This window comes from Pipistrellus hanaki (genome assembly GCF_964339955.1).
Source record: "Pipistrellus hanaki genome assembly, chromosome: 7".
NCBI lineage: Eukaryota > Metazoa > Chordata > Mammalia > Chiroptera > Vespertilionidae > Pipistrellus > Pipistrellus hanaki.
Window position 1 is genome coordinate 9,390,392 of NC_140509.1, and position 20,098 is coordinate 9,410,489.

The following is a 20,098-nucleotide window of genomic DNA, read 5'->3' on the forward strand; positions in this document are numbered from 1 at the left end:
GGGGCCAGCCAGCGAGAGGGAGCCAAGAAGGACCAGGTCTGGTCGGCGGCATTAACTTGCTTCCATAAATCGAGCTGTTTCCCTGCAGAGTTCTCTAATCCCAAACTGAGATAGATTGCTTTCTCTGGTGCGAAGGCTCATTCTAACTAACAGAATGACTTAAGAAAGAGAAAAAGACCCACCGCCTAGAGTAAATCTAACAATTAAAAATTTTCCCCACTGACTCAGGGCACCAGCGTTCAAATGAGTTACTGCGGCTCCTCCCCAGGCAGGGCGGGCAGACTCAGAATTTATCCGTGTTACAACCTCTAAGAACAAAATCAATAGCTGAGAATTATCAACACTGAGCGTCCCGTGCCAAGAGACGGATTGCTTTGGGGCTCAAGTGGGCTGGAGGGCACTGGCAAGCAATTTATTTTTTAACTTCCCAGATCCCCAAGGTAAAAGAGCAAGGACTTGAAATAGTAAATAGTAGTTACAGAAGCCTTTTTAGCTCCAGTGACTAAGGTGGAATTAGAAACACAGTTCAGACTTAGGAACATAAGGATAGAAATGGAATAGCTACACAAAAAGGCCATAGTTGCTTTATCGTTTAGGTCCATGCTTCAACAATCTATAACCATTTATGTACATTTTTGCCTTAAAGAGACAGGTGTTTTATCACCGTATATTTTGCCTTCCAGACAGTTTCAGAACCTTCTAAAGTCCCAGAAAATTGAGTTTATTGAACCCTGTTAGTATCCACTAATTAGATGCCACTTTATAATGAAACCACCCTCAAGCTCTCATCTTTCAAATCCTGGTATGGGAAGTGAGGTCGAGAGACCCAAAATGCAGGAGACACACCAAAGTAAATACATTTCACTCTGGCTAAGCTGAACCAATGTCCTTCCAACAGCATCCTCTGGAAAGAAAGATTAAAAATATAGATGAAAAGGCATTTGTGTAAATTTATATAAAAGAATCATGTTGCATTAACAATTATACTGGCTGGAATATTCATAGCAATCAAGAAATTTCACAATAGCACCTTCTTTTAGCAATTGGTAAAGGCCATGAGGCTGCCCACCAAAGCAGATGGGCTGCACGTCCAGGTAAGTGGCAGCCAAGGTCGGCTCCTTCGCATTCTCCCGGCTGGAGTGCAGGCTGCTGCTCAGATACAGCCCCTCACCTAGCCAGAGGGCCTCTGTCTCTCGGCTCCTTGACCAGGTTTGTCTTGGTTCCTTCCTCACATTAGAAAAGCAAAAGCTCTTGGGAAGTTCTGCATCCATGGTGCAGGCCCTCTGGGAGTGTGCCCAGCCACCTGAACCCCAGGAATGCCCCCAATTTGGAGTCATCTCCGTAACGGCACGTGGGGCTCACCTCTGCCTCAGCTGCCCACGTGGAAGACTTTCCTCGGCTCCCTCACAATGGTCCCTGGTGGGGATGTCCGGGCGCCACAGTAGCGAGGTTGCTGGCATCCAGGTGGACTCTTCAGAATCCGACCTCTCTCTCCTCCGTGGGGCTGGACCCTCCAAAGCTAACATGCATTCCCGTTGGCCATCTTTCCTCAGGAAATCTCCCCCCAGCTCCCCAACTCACCCTGCAGTGACCAGCCTTCCGTTAGGCCACGAGGCCTCCTCTGTTTTGGAGATATGTGCAAATTGTATAGAAAATTCTTCTCTTTCTGTAAATAGTTCTTGCAAATCACATGTGGGGGCAGAACCTGGTATAATCCATAAGAAGAGCCAGAATAGCCCAAGACATTTTTTTTTTTTATTGATGAGGCTCTAGAACAAAGTAATTCTTCATATCAAGCTATATTTACCATATAATACATTTGGTACTGCCAGGCTCAGGGGAAAGTCATTAGAAGGAATATGATTACAACAGACTCTGTATCACAAACCTATTTTTGTCCACGGAGATGTTCCACTGTAAATAAACGTCTACATGCATAAAAATGACTCTGCCTATAAACAGGTATGCTTTTCTTAGGAATTATCAAAATATAATCAATATTATTTATAAAACTACTAGACAAAATATGTACCAGAGGGAAGTGGCAAAAATGACATGGAGATCTGGGGGAGGGATGCTATTGTAGACTGGGTGGTCAGGGGGCCTGCCAGCTGACTGACATCTGAGAGACCTGAATGGAGTGAGGGAACAAATCCTAGGATCATCCAGGGGAGGTGGGAAAACCCTAAAGCAGAAGCTTATTCAGTGTGTACAGCAGGGGTCAGCAAACTATGCCCTCCCAATCCTGCCTGGTTTTATAAATAAAGTCTTATTGGCACACCCATTTGTTCATAATGGGTTGACCTTGGCTAGTTGTGACAGAGACAGTATGGTCAATGAAGCTATTTATTGTTTGGCCCTTCACAAAAAGTTTGCCAAACTACTGTACATGATGACGGTGAAGGAGGCAAACGTAACCGGGAGGGCAGGCAGGGCCAGGTCACTCAGGGCCTGGTAGGATAAAACCACCTAAACCACCAACTGCCCACCAAATGAGGCACACACCTCCGAGGGTCAGGAGTGCAGATATCACTTACAACGAGGAGTTCAAAGGCTTCTTCACACCAGCTTGCTCCAGGGAACCTCTCTGACCTCTGCTTCATTTGCTCATTGGTTCTCAGCCTTTCCCCCCCGTGACAGCAATGTGCGCAACTGATCGGCTCCCTGCACACATGCATGGCGGCCCAGACCAGTGAGAAGATTTACAGTATAAAGGTAACCTTGCAAAATGAACATTCATTAGGTTTGTTCCTTTGATACAAACCTAATATTTTAAAGTTTGTCACAAAAAAGAATGAGAACCATTAATACAATGCTTTCTAGCATTTTTTCATTCAAGCAAAATTCCACAGACACAAAATATATTCCAAGACCTTGCTACTCAAAATGTTCCAAAGACCAGCAGCATCAGCAACACCTAGGAGCTTGTTTGAAATGAGAATCTTAGGCCCTGGCTAGACTACAAAACCAGAATCTGCATTGTAAGCAGATCCTCAGAGATTGGAATGGTCAGTAAAGTCTGACACCACTCTCCAGGAGTTAGAAATGTAACTTTAAGTTTCAAAGAGGCTAGCCTGGTTTATACTATTCATACTAATGAACATTCAATACATTATAAATGTTTGAATAGGGCATTGGCTAAGTAAATAATGGTACACTTATTAATATACAAATATTCTGAAGTCCAGTTGGTGTGGGTCAGTGTTTGAAGGATGACCCATGAACTAGGAGGTCACAGTTCAATTGCCAGTCAGGACACATGCCTGGGTTTCAGGCTCCATCCCCAGTAAGGGGCATATAGGAGGCAGCTGACCAATGATTCTCTCTCATTATTGATTTTCTAACTCTCTCTCTTCCTTCCTTCCTCTGAAATCAATTAAAAAACACATGTTTTAAAAAGAAATATGCAGCTATCAAAATCAATATTGTAGAAGAATCACATGAGAATATATTCATAGTTTATCATTAAGTAAAAAAATCAATTATAGTATGACTAAGACTAAAACAAATAGAAATTATGATTAAAAAGAAGAATGTAGATGCTTTAAACCTTAACAATATATAATCAAGGAAAGGAAAAGGGATAGAAGGTATAAAGCAGTGTAGGTATGTTGACTTCCTCATCTTTCATAGCCACAGGTAAAAATATGTAATTTAAGGCTAACAAATTGAGTAATAAGTTGAAATTAAATTGAAAAATATAAAGTCAAGAAGTCAATCAGTTAATAGAAGGAATAGAGAGAAGCAGGGAGAGGGTGGAAATACAAACTTATGATATTCACTTTTGCACAAGATATTAATAAATCCTGCCTAAAATATGAATGATAAAATATTTTAAAGCTAAAAAAGAACTTTGGAACAGAAATTTGTTCTAATTATCAAAAGAAACAAAACAAAAAAAATTAAAAAACAGAGACCATTATGGTAAAAAAAAAAAATTCAATATAAATAGAAAACTAACATAAAATTTGATGAGATAAACAAGACTTCAATAAATATAAATGAGTTACACTCAACTACTCAAAGAAAAATATTCTCAGCCAAAACCGGTTTGGCTCAGTGGATAGAGCATTGGCCTGCGGACTGAAGAGTCCCGGGTTGATTCTGGTCAGGGGCATGTACCTTGGTTGTTGGCACATCCCCAGTAGGGGGTGTGCAGGAGGCAGCTGGTCGATGTTTCTCTCTCATCGATGTTTCTAGCTCTCTATCTCTCCCCTTCCTCTCTGTAAAAAATCAATATATATATAATAAAATCAATAAAATATATATATTTTTTAAATTTTTGAAGAAAAATATTCTCAGAATAAATTATAAAGAAAAATCCAACTGTTCTCTACAAGCAACCTACCTAATAAAAATTATTCTGGCTGAAAATCTAAGATTGGACAGAAACATACTTGGCAAATGCAAACAAAAAGTAAGGAGGGGTCCCAATCTTAGTGTCAGAAAAGGAAGAATTAGAAAAAGGGAGGCTAAATTTTATATTATTTGAAAGGAAAATAATTATTTATGTAAAAAACCTAGGAGAATCAATTTGAAAATCATTATAATTAGTAAAAAACTCATGAAAAGAGAAGAGCTAGTATGATATTAATATATTAAAATCAATAATTATCATATATATATATATATATATATATACACACAATATATATATATATTCACACACACACACATACACACATGCACGGGAGGCCCAGGCCAGTGAGGAGATTTATAATATAAGGATAACCTTGCATTGTATACACACACACACACACACACACACACACATGCACGGGAGGCCCAGGCCAGTAAGGAGATTTATAATATAAGGGTAATCTTGCATTGTATACAAACACACACACACACACACACACACACACACACTAGTGGGAAGGAATAATAGAAATCCTCAGAATACATCACTTTCACAAGCATGCTAGTCTGCATCATGATTATCACCTTTTTACCAGGTTGATTTCCTGTGTCTGAAATGCCAGCTCCTTGTCCTTGCCTTCTTCCCTAGGGGATGATGCTCCTGCAAAATCAGGACATCACTGCCTCCAGGAAGCCCTCCATTACCCCATATCCCTTTTCTATGCTCTGGTTCTTCTTTAGACATCATGTTCTCGTAGTGCTTACCACACAGTATTGTAACTGATTTGGGACCGCCTTCCCCATTTGACAGAACTCCATGAGAAAAGGGACCTCGACTGTATGCTCTCTCATGCTCAGCACCAGGCCTGGCAAAGATTAGGTGCTCTGTCAAAGCCCACAGTAGATACCATTAGGCTTTGATTCTCTTCATTGGAAGTCATGACCCAGGATGGAATACTGAACCAGAAAAAAAAAAAAAAAAAAAGGTTCGATTTTGCTGTAGAGACTATCAAACAACTGAAATTTGAATAAAGTATATTAGTAGAATTTAAAAATAATAATAATAATGAACCAGATCCCAAGCAGATAAATGGCTGAAGATTGACAGATAGGTAAATAGATGGGGAAAGATCTGATAGATTCATATAAGTTGAAAAAACAGGTGCTAGTTAGTAGATTGTTATGCCTCATTTGGTCATGTTTATTGATTGTAATTCTTTCATTAATGAAAGAATAAATTCAGAAAAAAAGTTGTTCTGTAAAGTGCTGTCTAAAACAGTTAAACTGATGAATGCATAAGCGTATTTGTTCTGGAAACAAATGGTTACAGGCTTTATTCAGTTCTTTTACTAAAATTTTTTAAATTCTTATTGTGTTGACTTTTAAGATATTCTGACTTGGTTTTTAATTATCATGATCATTAATATAATTGGTTTCTCCAAATTAAAACATTCCACTTTAACAAAAAAGGTAGAATGTATAAATATACTTCATAAGCCAATAATTTTGCCATAATGGCAATACTGTTAATAAAATCTTAAAAGATGGTTGAATAAAAATATGTAAATATTTTCATAAATCAGATGACCCATATGGATGGAGGATGGATGGATGGACAGGTGACAGGTGGTGGACAGATGGGAGGACAGATGAATGACACAGAGTATCTGCTCTCCATATGATAGCCCAGGTGGCCTTTTAAACCTGAAAACTGGATCATGTCACTCTCTCATAAAAACTTCGTGCATGGAAATAAACCCAAAAACATAACAAAGAAAATAGAAAGCAAAGGGCAGAAGAGTGTATGGAGTATGTTATCATTTGTGGGCTTGAGAAAGAGCAAGCATGGCAGTGGGAGGGAGCTTCATCCCTGTTATTAACTTTTGAATTCTCAAATATATGCACATAAATACAAAGTTAAAATACTTTATTCTTTTTCATAATTCCAAGATATTTTAAAATAAACACGTGTTTCTTTTTGTAATTGTATTTATTTATTTATTTTTAAATATATTTTATTGATTTTCCACAGAGAGGAAGGAAGAGGGATAGAGAGCTAGAAACATCGATGAGAGAGAAACATCAACCAACTGCCTCCTGCATGCCCCCTGCCGGGGATGTGCCCACAACCAATGTACATGCCCTTGATGGGAATCGAACCTGGGACCTTTCAGTCCGCAGACCAACGGTCTATCCACTGAGCCAAACCGATCTTGAGAAAACTTCAAAAATAAAGCACCTTTAATAGCCATACAGCCTTCGGAGTGAGTTCCTCATCGTTTTAAAGCCATTTATGTAGCTATGATGTTCTGAATGAACAGTTTGAAAAATAGAAAACTTTTGTTACCTCCATTTAAAATACACATCCAGCTTGGCTGGTGTAGCCCAGTAGTTGAGTCTTGATCCATGAATTAGGATGTCATGGTTCGATTCTCAGTCAAGTCAGGATAGATGCCCGGGTTGTGGGCTCCATCTCCAGTAGGAAGCATGCAGGAGGTAGCCCATCGATGTTTCTCATCATTGATATTTCTGTCTCTCTATCCCTTCCCCTTCCCTTCTGAAATCAATAAAAACATATTTATAAAAAAAATAATGAAATAAAATACACAGCCATCTTTCTTGGCTTGGATCTAATATATACTGTTTTCTTCCTAGTTAACATTTATGATTTATGTCAGATTTATGTTAGTAAGCTAGAAATTTTCCCAGGGAGGTTGCTAAAATGCAGATTCTCGGGGCCCTATCACTAGACATTTAGAGTCAGTGGGTCTGGCCCTGAGATCTGCATTTTAACCCTACCAAAGGAGATTCCCATGTAAGTGCGCTTAGTCCACGCTTTGTAAAACATTCATCCATTATTTAAGGGAACTCAGTTGTTTTTTTTAATATATAAAAGTGATAATCCTACGTAGTATAGACTTGAGATCTGATGACTCCCACACATACACCCTATCCCTTTATAAACACTATACCATGTTACATGCCTTATAGTGCAGTCATCTTGCACTGACCTTGCCTTCTAACTCAGCTTTTGGAGAGTGAGATTCAAGTCTTCGTCTAACCCAGTGCTACACTGTTGTGAAATAAAAGTGTGTGACAGAGACCAAAGCGTGCAGTTCTAACACTACTCTCTTGGCTTAGGGATCAAGTTTCTCTGGCGGCTGTGTAAGTTCCTAGCCTTTTCCCCCAACAGAGCTCAGATATGGACAAGCACAGGGCTAACCCCCTCGACTGCTACATCTAGAGGGGCAATTGTTTTACTTTAAAATGTGTGTATCAATCACTGGCGGCTTTCTGTGCCTTCCCCAGGACCTCTGATGAGCCCTTTCCTTTGTGAATCTTAAAGAGAAAAGACCATTTGAAGAAGCAGCAGAGTGAAGAGCAAAAGCCAAGAATGTGTAAGTGTGATGGGAAGAGACCCACGAGGCACAGCGGCAGCTCTCTGCAACCCCCTGGTGGCAGGATGCTCCAAGCATCCCAGCCCCACCCGCATCCCGGCTCTCACAGTGGACTCAACAGCAGAGGCTCATTAAGAGTCTCAGCAGCAAGCCCAGGAAGCCTACAGAGACTTGCTGGTAAACGGTTAACAGTGTGAGTGGCAGGAAACAAAAACACACAGTTAGACTTTTACTTTCTCCTGTCCAACCGGGGATCACTGGCTCTACCAACTGTGTAACTTCCTTCTTCTTTTTGTACAGCTTGTGAGCTTACTCTTAATGTGCAGATCACCCAGCCTCAAAGCACAATCCTCACAGCACAAAATAGAGACGCCTACCAGGGGTCTTCAAACTACGGCCCGCGGGCCACATGCAGTCCCCAGGGGAGTCTGATCCTGCCCGCCAGGTTTTTTGGGCAGTGAGCGCAGCCAAGGTGTTACAGTAGGAATTAGTAGTTCATATAGTCCGGCCCTCCAGCTCTCTGAGGCACCGTGATCTGGCCCCCACTTTAAAAAGTTTGAGGACCCCTGGTAAGCCATCACTGGTAAAACTCAAGCTTTTTCAGAACCATCCTTCATCCCACCCAGACCTGGAGCCTTCAGTGCAAAGTGCTTGTCCCAGAGGCAGGACTGGGATGGCTGAGCCTGAAGAACGGAGGGGACTGAGAGAGATGGCTCAGTCTGGAGGACCCTCAGCATCCACTGAGATTAGGATAAGGATATCCTGGGGTGGCGATTAGGGGGGCGGCTCAAATTCTTTGGGTAAAGAACTGCCTGGAAGAGACTGAGTTTTGTGTCTGGATTCTTTTTCTTCAGCAATCACTAGGTGGGCAGATTTTATTCAAGGAATAAATGCAGCCCTGCTCAATGCCGGGGGACATCTGATGGCATTTTGAGGTCTCTTCCAGCCCTCCAAACAGAAGCTCATTTAATTGCTCCTGTGAATAGGCAAGATGGGACAATGTAAAGACGAGCAAAAGCCAATTTACTTGTAAGATTCGGACAGAAACGACTTCACCCCCGCACACAGCTCTCGCGGGGAGTACACGCAGCTCCGAGGTTCGCATTTCCTGATGACAGAAAGCCTTCTGATGGAGGCTGCTTGCTGGGCTAACGGTCAGGCCCTGCGTGGACCTTCTGAGAGAACAAGCCTTTCTAAATTCCGGAAATCAGATCGCACCTAACAGCTTAATGGGCTGATCAGAATGGCAATACATATAGTCCCTGCCTCTTCCCCGCCAAGCATTTAATTGGTTCACACCCCGCTTTTCCTAGAAGTTAATCCTGGCATTATGTAACCTTTGAGAAGAAATGAGCAAGGAGAGATGACAAATAGTTCCCAGAAAACCCTAAGAAAGCGGGGCTTCAGGCAACCTGGGCTCAGCCTCAGGAGAAAAACAGCAACACTTCAAAGAGCGCTAGTGGTCCATTCATATGTTGTTCTCTTCTATGCTTATGAGAAGTCTCTACCTTGCTGGGACTAGCAACTGAACCCAATTACTAATTGAGAGTTCCTAATTGAGAACATCTCCTCTGTAATTATTCCTAGTTGGTCCGAAGGTTGTGGGTTATTGTTAAGCTGTAATTATTCCTAATTGAGAGTTACAGGCACCTTGTTTTAGGGGAAAGTCAGAGTTATAGTCTTAAAATGCAAATTAATTATTTCCTAAACAATGCTTATTGGTCAAAGATATTTCTTCTATCCTGGGTTCATGTGGCTCGGTTGGTTGAGCGTCAATCAATGTTTCTCTCTCTCCCTCTCCCCTCCTCTCTCTTTCTCTCTTTCTCTAAAAATCAATAAAAACTTATTTTTAAAAAGATATTTCTTCCTTGCATTTAGATTTTATAAAATGAAAAATCCCAAGTAAAATATCAGGAAAATGCCTGGCTGGCATGGCTCAGAGGTTGAACATCAACCTATGAACCAGCAGGTTGTGATTTGATTCCTGGTCAGGGCACCTGGCTGGGTTGTGGGCTCAATCCCTAGTCATGGTTTGCAGGAGGCAGCCAATCAATGGTTTCCTCTCATCATTGATGTTTCTATCCCTCCCTACCTCTCCCTTCCTCTCTGAAATCAATAAAAATACATTTTAAAAGTATCATGGAAATGAAGAAAGCCTTAATAAAATAAATCAGAAGACAAAATCATGCATCTTCAATATAATGAAAACTTGCATGTTTGTTAGGGATTCTGTTCCCCATACTCTTTACAGATCCACTTCAGACAGAAGTCATGGAAGAAAAGACTTCTTTATGAACTAAAGTGATTTCTGCTCAATGGGCTGACTCTGAGGGACAGCCAAACTACCAATCAGCAAAGGGCTGGCGAGAGGAGCAATGCATAGCAGAGTTTTCAGCAATGGCTGACACTTCGCCCAGGTTTAGTTGGCTACAAAATGTGATAACTGAGAACATCTCCTCCGTACTCCTTCTATTACTAAAACATATCTCTCTCTATTACTGGAAACGCTTATTTTATTTTATCTACTACTCCACTCCGGTCCAGACTGTATGCTCGGTGAACTGGGGGGTATGTGTGCTTTTCTCATTATCATATCTCAAGCACCTGTATTCAGTGAACAAAAGCTAACTTTAAATTGAGCTGAGATTTTGCAGAAATAAATAAATCATGCAAAAATGAAAAAAAAAATAGTAAGACCTCCATTACTTAATAACATCTCATAGGTATTAAAATTACTTTCATAGTATCAGAATTAATAACTGAATTCTGAAGTGGGAAACCTGCTGAGGAATCACTAATTGCTTAAAATCTTAAGTTTGGAAAACACTATTGCTTTAAAAAACTACAGTCCTCTTACTCCTCAGTATGATCCATTAAAAAGTTTTTAAGGGTTTTCTTTGCTCAATTTAAATGAACCCAAACTCTAACTCTGTACCGGAAGGAGAAGGAACACTGAAAGCAAACCTATTACCACTATTTACAGTTTCTCACCAGAGGCCCACGGGCAGAGGCACTGCTCACTCCAAACAGGAAGCCACCACGCAGCCAGCGAGTCTGGATTCCGCTTCCAGGGCTCCCCTCTCTCTGTACACACTGGAGAATTTTTTCCGACTGACTTCATCATTAAGAACTATTTATCAAATCTGCCCATATTGACTTGGTGAAATCCCTCCCCACATGTCACCAGGACTTTGTCTTCTCTCGTCTTCCTTCACTGAGTCGGGGCAGGATCAATGAGGACAGTGGAGGATGGAGATGGGAATGGGGTCTATCTCTAAATATTAATAAAATAGTCATTAATATTTTGCAATACTATTAATGACTGAAAAAGCAAAGCAAAACAGAAATAAAAAACAAAACTTTCAACTTAAACTTAAACTTTCCAGGAAGAGAAAATGCTGTAATTATGAAATGACTTACAGAGAACATTTACTTTTAGTGTACAGTCCCGTGGATGTGACCATCACAACCACCAGCTGGCTGTTTTCACAGGGGCCTCTGTAGTGCTCTAGAACCATCTCTCTCAGAATCAGGACACAAACGGGTCTCCTCTCCAGTATGTAATTTTTATCATTGTATCAGATACACAGTGAGTATCTTTCAGGGAATTTCACCCAAACCAAAGAGAAGTTCAAAAATAAAAACTGCAGCAGATCAGGGAAAACAGGTCAAATTGTGCGGTCACAGGACTAACCTGCAAGCTGTCCTTAGTCTGGGGCACCTGAACAAACCCTCAAGTCCAAGGCCAAGGGCTAGGAGGGCCAAGGCGTGCAGGCGGCTAGCCAGGGACAGCAGAGCGGCTCCTATCTCCCCTGCAGGGGTCTAAGCTGTAACTCGCGCTCCAACTGCTCTGCAGTCAGGGTGCCCTCGATGGCTTCGCAGCCTGGGTTGAACACAGAGTAGGCGCTTTTCTCTCCCTCCTTCTTCTCCCCGGGACCTCGCATCCCGACGTACATCCAGTAGAACAAGGACAGGACAAAGTAAGCCAGGCCGAATTCCAGTTCCACAAACAGTCCCAGCAGGATCAACCAGAGGAGAACTTTCAGGAAGGTGATGCTGGTCAGGAAGGACTGGTCCCGCGGCAGCGGCGGGGGAACGGCTGTCCTCGGTGGGGGCTGTGGCGTCCTGCTCCCAGGCTGAGCGGCTTCCTAGGACACAAACAAGCGAAGGTAGAAATAAAGGGTAATGAGGCTGAGAGGATGAAAGCCAATCTGGAGAGGCAGCTCTCATTGTCCCCGGAAGGCTTCTGGCTCATTGATTTCTATTTCCTTGCCCTGCTCTCTAAAACAATCATCTCCCAGAGAGCTCTTGTGCCCCGCTCCGACTGGACCAAGACCGGTCAGCACTTAGTGAGATGACCCGATGAAAACCCTACAGCACTCAGATGGGTTCCCTTTGTGGGAGGCACTTCCTCAGACGAGTCTGCTGCTAACAAGAGCTAATGTGTGCCCCCCACAGAAGCTCCCCAGCAATCGGTAATGCAATAGCCACGCGTATGCTTCACATAGGATCGATGTCCGTTGATTTGATTAGATGAGCTAAAATTTTGAGTGACATGATTCTAAAATGAGGACTACATCAGAAACAGGAAAGAAAACTCCTTCTACATAATAAAAAAATAAAAATTGCTGTTTCAGCTACAACCTTGCCATCCGGTGACCATCCCACACATCCCAGGCCCAGGCAGTGCCTCCTAAGTGGACTCTCACCTCCTATCTCTCCCCTCCCCACGCCATCCTGTGTACATACAGTTGCTAAATGAATCTCCTAAAACACCCATCAACCTCCTGTTCACAAGCCTTCAACAAATTTTTTATTGCCTAGAGGTTAAAATTTAAACTCTTTGGGCTGCAATCCAAGGCCTTCCATTTACTTAGCAGATAGAAATGCCAATACACAGGCCACTGTGCTGGCGCTAACGGGAGACACGGGAACTTAGGCCGTTTTAGGGAGCTGGTCTCTACTCCAGTATTTTTTCCAAACCTCTTTGGGTGTGACCTAGAATAAAAGATACATTTTATACTGTGACTTAGCATGCATGTGTATACGTATATGTATGTGTATGTATATGTGTATGTGTATGTAATTTTAAAAAGTTTCACAAATCAACAAATATCTTCACATCATATGAAGCTGTCATTTTCTATTCTATTTTATTTTAACAGAGGACTAGATTTCTCTAAATTGATGTCACCACTCACTAAAGGGTCATGACTTGCCATTTGAAAAATGCTCTAAGAAAGTTCCTGCACGGCACAATCTGAAACTGTACAAATGAACCCGCTACTCCAGTTCAACTGGTCTCACTACAGAGGCCATTGCCCGACTGGCCTGGAACTGCCTCTGTCCCTCTCCATCCCCGGCTCCTTGCCTTCCTTCCGGGCAGCCATGACTGTGCGCTGTGCATGCCTTGGTCTCTCCACCACCGAGAAGGGTGCCCAGCCTCCCGGGCACTGACTGGCTCTGTCTCACTGAGCACCCAACTATTCCGCTAGTGTCTCTTTTATTTATTTATTTTGGTAAGTTAAACACACAAACAAAATAGAAACAGACTCACAGATACAGAGGACAGACGGACAGCTGTCAGGGGCTGGGTGGAAAAGGTGAAGGGAATGAGCAAAGAAAAAGAACTCATGGACACAGGCAGCAGTATGGTAATTTACCTGAGGGAAGGGGGGGCGGGGGAGGGAGGAGAGAGTAAAGGGGCGTGGGGTAACGTGATAGAAGGAGACTTGACTTGGGGTGGTGAACAAACAATACAATAATATACAGATGTCTATTAAAAAAGAAATTGTCTCAAAAAATAACAAATCTGAGGTAAAATAATACTTACTGAAGTGTCTCTCTTTTTTTCTTATCCTTACCTGAGGATATAATTATTGATTTTAGAGAGAGGGAAAAGGAGAGAAACATTGATGTGGGAGAGAAACATAAACTGCTTGCTTCCCATACTCGCCCTGATTGGGGATCAAACCTGTAACCTTTCGGGTATAGGAGACGGCGCTCCACCTAACTGAGCCACCTGGCCGGGGCTGAAGCTGCTCTCTTTGAATATAGGTCACCTGTATCCTAGGTAGGCACCGTGAAGACACAGACTGCTATTTGTCATCCTTTGTTGTCGCCAGAGCCAAACACAGCACCCATACCTAGGTTCTCAATCCACAGAAGAACTTTTAGTTCATTTCTCCAGTTATATCTCCTCTTCTTCACTTCACTTCATTTTATTTTTAAGATGTTCTTTTTTTTTCCTCCTTCATTTCATTTTAAAAGGACCACAAACTATATTTGGTTTCAATGAAGTATACAGGTCGCCCTGGCCAGGTGGCTCAGTTGGTTGGAGCATCATCCTGTACAATGAAAGGCACTGGCAGGCACATACCTGAGTTGTGGGTTCGGTCCTGGTGGGGGCACATGCAAGAGGCAGCCAAAAGAAAAGTTCTCTCTCTCTCTCTCTCTCTCTCTCTCTCTCTCTCTCTCTCTCTCTCTCTCTCTCTCAAAATCAATAAGAACATGTCCTCGGGTGAGGATTGAAAACAAACAGATAATCTGATTTATTATATTCAGAAATTCTATTTTGTTAGAACCTTCTTTTTTTAGCAACAATATTGTAATTACCTTTTCAGTAAAGGCCCTTAACATAACATCAGCAAACACCCCACCTCAACAGACATTTATTAAATAGATAAAGGTCCTTTTTGGATTTGTCAGTGTGCACAATAGGGAAATCCCTGCAGATCTCAATGGGAGCTATACAATCAATTGATAGTTCAGACTGCTCTGGCTGCCAGGTAGAGAATGGGCTTCGAGGGTAGAAATAGGGAAACTGTTAGTAGCAGGAGGCCCAGTGAGAGAGGACCAGGCAGAGATTAAGGTGGTGACCCAGATGTCAGAGAGAAATGGTGGACTGATGGATACAGAATACATTTTGAATGTGTATGACCTGAAATTCATAGCAAACTGGATTTATTTTATTATTGAGGGAGTATAAAAATAATGCTTGCACCATCATTTATTTATTGAGTGCCTTTAAAATGCCTGATCTCCTGTAATCCAGGCAGGCACCGTTATTCCCAATTTACTGATAAGGGATCACTGAGATGTTAAGTAACGCCTCTCAGGTCACACAGCTGGTGATAGGAGGGATGAGGCTGGTCTAGGACCTGAGAATGGTCTCCCTCCACAGCCCTTACTTGGAGATACTTCCATTCCCCAAATACCAAGCTGCTTCCCCCCCCAGGGCCTCTGCACTTGTACTAGTTTCTCCCTCTGAGACGAATGCCCCTGTCCCCTCACATCACCTGCTGACTCCCTTGCTCCTATAAACCTCAGCAAAAACGTCACAGGTGGCCTCGGCCTTGGCCCCAGGTTTCTGCAAGAGTGGCTCCTTATGAAATGCCGCCGCCTGGGTGAGGTCCTGCCTGCCTATCCAATTTAGTGCAGCACTCTGCACCCTTCACCCCAACTCACTGCCAGTGGCTATTGCTGATTCCCCTTTCACCATTCTCTTCTCTTATCATCTCCTCTCCCAAAGCTGGTTCTGTGAGAGTAGCGTTTTGTGTGTCGTTTTCACAGCGTCCCCCCAGACTTAGGACAGCAGCTGCAACTCAGTGGGCACAGGATAGAATTTTGCTGAGTGGTAGTGAGGGAAAGGAAGGAGCAAAAGGTGACTCCTGGATTGGAGGGGCTGATGCAAACACTTCTTAGCCAGGCGACTTCAAAGAAAAAGCACGTTTGGGCAGTGGGCCAACCTGAGCCAAGGGCTGGAGGTGAGGAGTTGCAAGCCAGGTGTGGGCAGTAGATCCTGGGACTAGCCAGGGGTCTTCAAACTACGGCCCGCGGGCCACATGCAGCCCCCAGGGGAGTCTGATCCTGCCCGCCAGGTTTTTTGGGCAGTGAGCGCAGCCAAGGTGTTACAGTAGGAATTAGTAGTTCATATAGTCCGGCCCTCCAGCTCTCTGAGGGACCGTGATCTGGCCCCCACTTTAAAAAGTTTGAGGACCCCTGGCACTAGACTCTCGGCGGCTGGTGGGGAATATGCCTGGGACAGAGGCAGGGGGTTTCCACAGGATTAAAAAAAAAAGTTACAAGCATTTTTGCCCTATTGTGGCAGAAGCTTGTCACAGAAAGAAAGACATTTGAGTGGGGAAAGGAGGATGTGGGCGCTTCCTTATCAATGACTACAGAAAATTACAAATAGAAGGCAAGATAGCTGGCATGCCACTGTGTGCCACCAAAATCATTAGGCAGAGATGGATTATAAATGAGAAAGAAAATTTAATGAGAATTGTCACCCCAGAGCAACCTCAGGAATGATAAGAGAATGCATGAAAATGAGCTTAGGATAGAAACAGCTTGATTAATAAGAACCAGCTGCAGGCCCAGCATTTCCTCTCATTCTGCTGTCAGGCCACCAGCTTTCGGGTTTTTAACAGCAGAATCTTTCTCCAAGTTCAGATTCTCTGGGTCCAACTCAATGATCTCATACTCCTTTGATAATGAGACATACAGTCAGAAGCTCACTGTGTGGAGTAGACATTGTTTTTTAACTGCAGGGAGAAAAATGGGTAGGGGAAATGGATTCTAAAATCTTAAGCAGTTGTGCCGAAACTGGTTTGGCTCAGTGGATAGAGCATCGGTCTGTGGACTGAAAGGTCCCGGGTTCGATTCCGGTCAAGGGCATGTACATTGGTTGAGGGCACATCCCGGGTAGGGGGTGTGCAAGAGGCAGCTGGTCGATGTTTCTCTCTCATCGACATTTCTAGCTCTCTATCTCTCTCCCTTCCTCTCTGTAAAAAAATCAATAAAATATATTTTTAAAAATCTTAAGCAATTGTGCTCAGGGAGTTCTAATTGACAATAAAGTTACCCCAAGACAAACTGCATACAAGGAAATGGGATGTTTGAACCCTATAGCACCTTTTCTGGAAGTCCGTTAGAACCCTGCCTGTCATGGAAGAACATATCAAACTTTAGGAACAATTCATGGGTTTTTTTTTAAATTTCCCTAAAACCAGATGTTGCGGCCCTCGCCGGTTTGGCTCAGTGGATAGAGCATCGGTCTGCAGACTGAGGGTCCTGGGTTCGATTTCAGTGAGTGGCACATTCTTTGGTTACAGGCTCCTCCCCGGCTCAGGCCTTGGTTGGGGTTCAAGCAGGAGGCAACCAATCAATGTATTTCTCTCACATCGATATTTTTCTGTCTTTCCCTCTCTCTTTCACTCTCTAAAAATCAATGGAAAAATATCCTCAGGTGAAGATTGAAAAAAAACCTAACCAGATTGAAAACAAAACAAAACAAACAAACAAAAAAACACCTAACCAGATATTGTGCAATAATAAATGAACTTAATATAACAAAAAATTAAGGGAGTAAGGTACACTTCTGCTCCAGAACATTTTAAATTCCAAAAGGAATTTTTGGCTCTTAATATACATCTGAGGTACAAAGGCCAGCCATGTCACAGATGGTCTCAAAGCACTGATTTTCCCGTGATGTTTTGTCCTGTTCTGGTATTCCCCCTTAGATACTCCAATCTCATGTGCAACTCACCTGGCCACTTTATTCGTGAGAGAAAACTAAAGAAAGATAGAGATGTGAATAAGTTCATCTGCAAAACAAGAGCTACCGAAAGGATTAAAGGGGAGAATGCTATCAGACTAACCCAAGTGCTGTTTTCACCTTCAGCATTCAGTATTGAGCTTTTTGCTAGCCTGGTTCTACAGCAGCGTAGTGATAGTAACCACATTTTTGCAAGTTTTATATTCAAACGTAGGTCACTAGCTGTATGTAGTCCAGGTGCGAAATCATACGAAGCCTTAATTACTGCCACTTTTGATTATACCTTTCCACTAGCAGAAGGCTGGGACTCAACACGGTTGTGGAGAGGTTTCTGGGAGCTGCAGGGCGTCACAAGATAACTCAACTCGTTGTTAGTAACTCAAGGGCAGAGGGACTTTCTTCCAGGACCCCAGAGCAGCGATTTTCAACAGGGAGGATGAAAGGCGGGGGACGGCAAGAACTTTTTTCAGTGCAACACCTGACTACTTAGGCCGGGGCACTGACCTCTTTCCCGTTAGATTGCAAAATTTTAAAAAATGGCAACAGTCAACAAAACAGCCCATCTATTGTGAATGAATCAAAATTACACTTTTTTTTTTGTCAGATGGGCAAAAACATCATTTTTTGATGTACACAGAATTTTAGTAATTGTGTGCCATGAGGTGAAATAGGTTGAAAATCGCTGTTCTAGACCTTTGCTTCCCAGCTGGAATGAGGAGCTGCAGGAAAGAAAAGGTCAAATCCACTAATCACTGGGGTGATAAAGACCAAGGCCCAGCCCCAGAGCAGGTGGGGGGCGCCTGAAGCCACGCCCCCTCCAGCGAAGGCCCCTGAAGCCCCGCCCCCAGAGGAGGCGGGGCCTGGGGGCAAGGGTGTGTGGGCGGGGCCGCTCCTCCACCCAGAGCCGGCTCCTCGCGGGGGCGGGGCCTGAGAGCCACGACGTGGTGGAAGGAGCGGAGCCTCAGCCAGAGTTTCCAGAGGAGCCACGACAGCGGCCCCGAAGCCACGTCCGGGGCCAGGCCTCCCTCCTCTCACCTGAGCGAGGCTGGGCTGGGCCGGGGCACTCGCGGGCCTCCGTTTCCACACCAGGAATCGTTTGAGCCAGCCTGGGGCTGACTCTGGAGTGGCAGTAGCTTCCGCCTTCTCTCCCGAGGTTTGTGCGCTCTGCCTGGAAGTGCTGGGTTCGGCCGCCAGCCCGGCCCGCCTCCGGGCCTCTCGGAACTCGGCTAACCGCTGTTCCATGGCGCGCGCCTCGCTTCCTGGGAGCCCGGGAGCGCGCGCGCCCGCCCGCTGGGAGCCGGCGCTGCGCGCGGCCTGGCGCCAGGCCGCAGTGCGCCTGCGCAGCGCTGTTGTGTGCTGAGCATGCGCACTGGGCACCGGGTCCCAGCGTGCGCTGGCTTTGTGACGTTCCTTCTGAGCGAATGCCCCTCCGAACGCACGTGGATGCGGTGTCCACCTCCTCGGCACAATGGTGAAGAATCTGAAGCTTAAGGACTGCTCCATCCTTCCTCTCTAGCCCCAGGCTCCTGGGGAGGGGGTGGGGGAGGCGGTTCCCATGTGCTCCATCTCAGTTCAGGGATCTGCTCCTCAGCAGGCGAAGCTTCCTGCAGCAGGGGCCAGATTGGGAAAGGTGGTCCCAGGGCACTGAAGAAGGTCCATGATCTCTGGGAGCAGGATACAGCCTCCCCTTTTCCTTTTAACGAGTATGCCAGTCAGTACTTGGAGGGTGGCTTTCTCGCTGCTTACCTGGCAGGCAGGCAGGCTCTGCAGACTGCTACCATTGCTCTTGCCACCATGCGCCCGTGGGTGCATCTAGATAGGCCAGAAACTTGAAGACTTATTGGGGTGCAGCTTAAAATAAAATGAACAAATCTGTAAGTGTATGGCTCAGTAAGTTTGTAATTACGCATAAAGAACTGTTCTGGCACGCTGAGGGCCCCCTGTGCCCTCTTCCAATCACTACTCACCCAGAAGTTTACATTTCAGGTCAGGGACTGCTAGGTATACTACTTTTAAAGCTCTAAGCATCTGGTTAAGTGCCGCTCACATAATTGAGACTCAAATATTTTTTGGATCTTGCTGAGTTTGAGTCAAGAATTTAAAACTAGGATGGATTCTTTTGTTCATTAAACAAATACCAGGTGGTGTATCTGGCGCTGGAGATGCTGGAGTGAATACAATCAATCATGTTTTCTTAGTGCTTACATTCTGAGTGGAAAGACAGACAACCAAATGCACACCTGCGTATTTACGTTTAGTGCAGTGTCTGCTGGTTAGTGCTATGAAGAAGAGTAAAGTCAGGAACAGGAATGGTGGCCATGTTGGGAGTCAATGACCAGAAAAGACTTGGTTGAGGAGTTGCTGTTGGAGCAGAACTCTAAATGAAGTATCCAGAGACACATATCTAGAGGAGAGTGTTTTAGTCAGAGAAAATAGCAAGTGCAAAGATCATGCGACCTCAGGTAGTTTGCTTGACCTCACAAAACATCAGGGAAGCCAGTACAACTGGAGGAGAGGGAAGGAGGGACAGAATGGTAGGAAACACAGATGCACAGGTATCAAGGACCAGATCATGTGAAATCTTATAGGCCATGATAGACACTTTGTGGTGCGTTTGGAGTGTGGTAGTAAATGACTAGAGGATTTTGAGCAGGAGATGACATAATGCCTTTTTAAAGAATTGATTCCAAATAGAAGAAAGGAGAGAAAGAGAAAGACCGATGTGGGAGAGAAACATCAATTGGCTACCTCCCGAATCCTCCCTGATGGAGATTTGAACCCG

At 43.9% G+C, this 20,098-nt stretch overlaps 1 protein-coding gene across 1 annotated transcript; it reads right to left on the reverse strand.

Moving 5' to 3' along the window:
* Nucleotides 1–11,309: 11,309 nt before the first annotated feature.
* On the reverse strand, nt 11,310–18,828 carry SAYSD1 (SAYSVFN motif domain containing 1). Its single transcript, XM_084890081.1, has 2 exons — nt 18,352–18,828; nt 11,310–11,905 (listed from the first exon to the last, which is right to left on the reverse strand). Exons 1-2 carry the CDS (start codon nt 18,817–18,819, stop codon nt 11,561–11,563), a joined length of 813 nt encoding a protein of 270 aa, XP_084746207.1. The 5' UTR covers nt 18,820–18,828; the 3' UTR covers nt 11,310–11,560.
* Between the last annotated feature and the right edge of the window lie 1,270 nt (nt 18,829–20,098).

Excerpts from the sequence above, each read along its gene's own strand:
- SAYSD1 (XM_084890081.1), bottom strand. The coding sequence starts at position 18,819 with ATGGAGCAGTCCTTAAGCTTCAGATTCTTCACCATTGTGCCGAGGAGG. Across the intron at positions 11,906-18,351 it reads CCCAGCCCAGCCTCGCTCAG|GAAGCCGCTCAGCCTGGGAG; the intron begins GTGAGAGGAGGG and ends TTTGTGTCCTAG.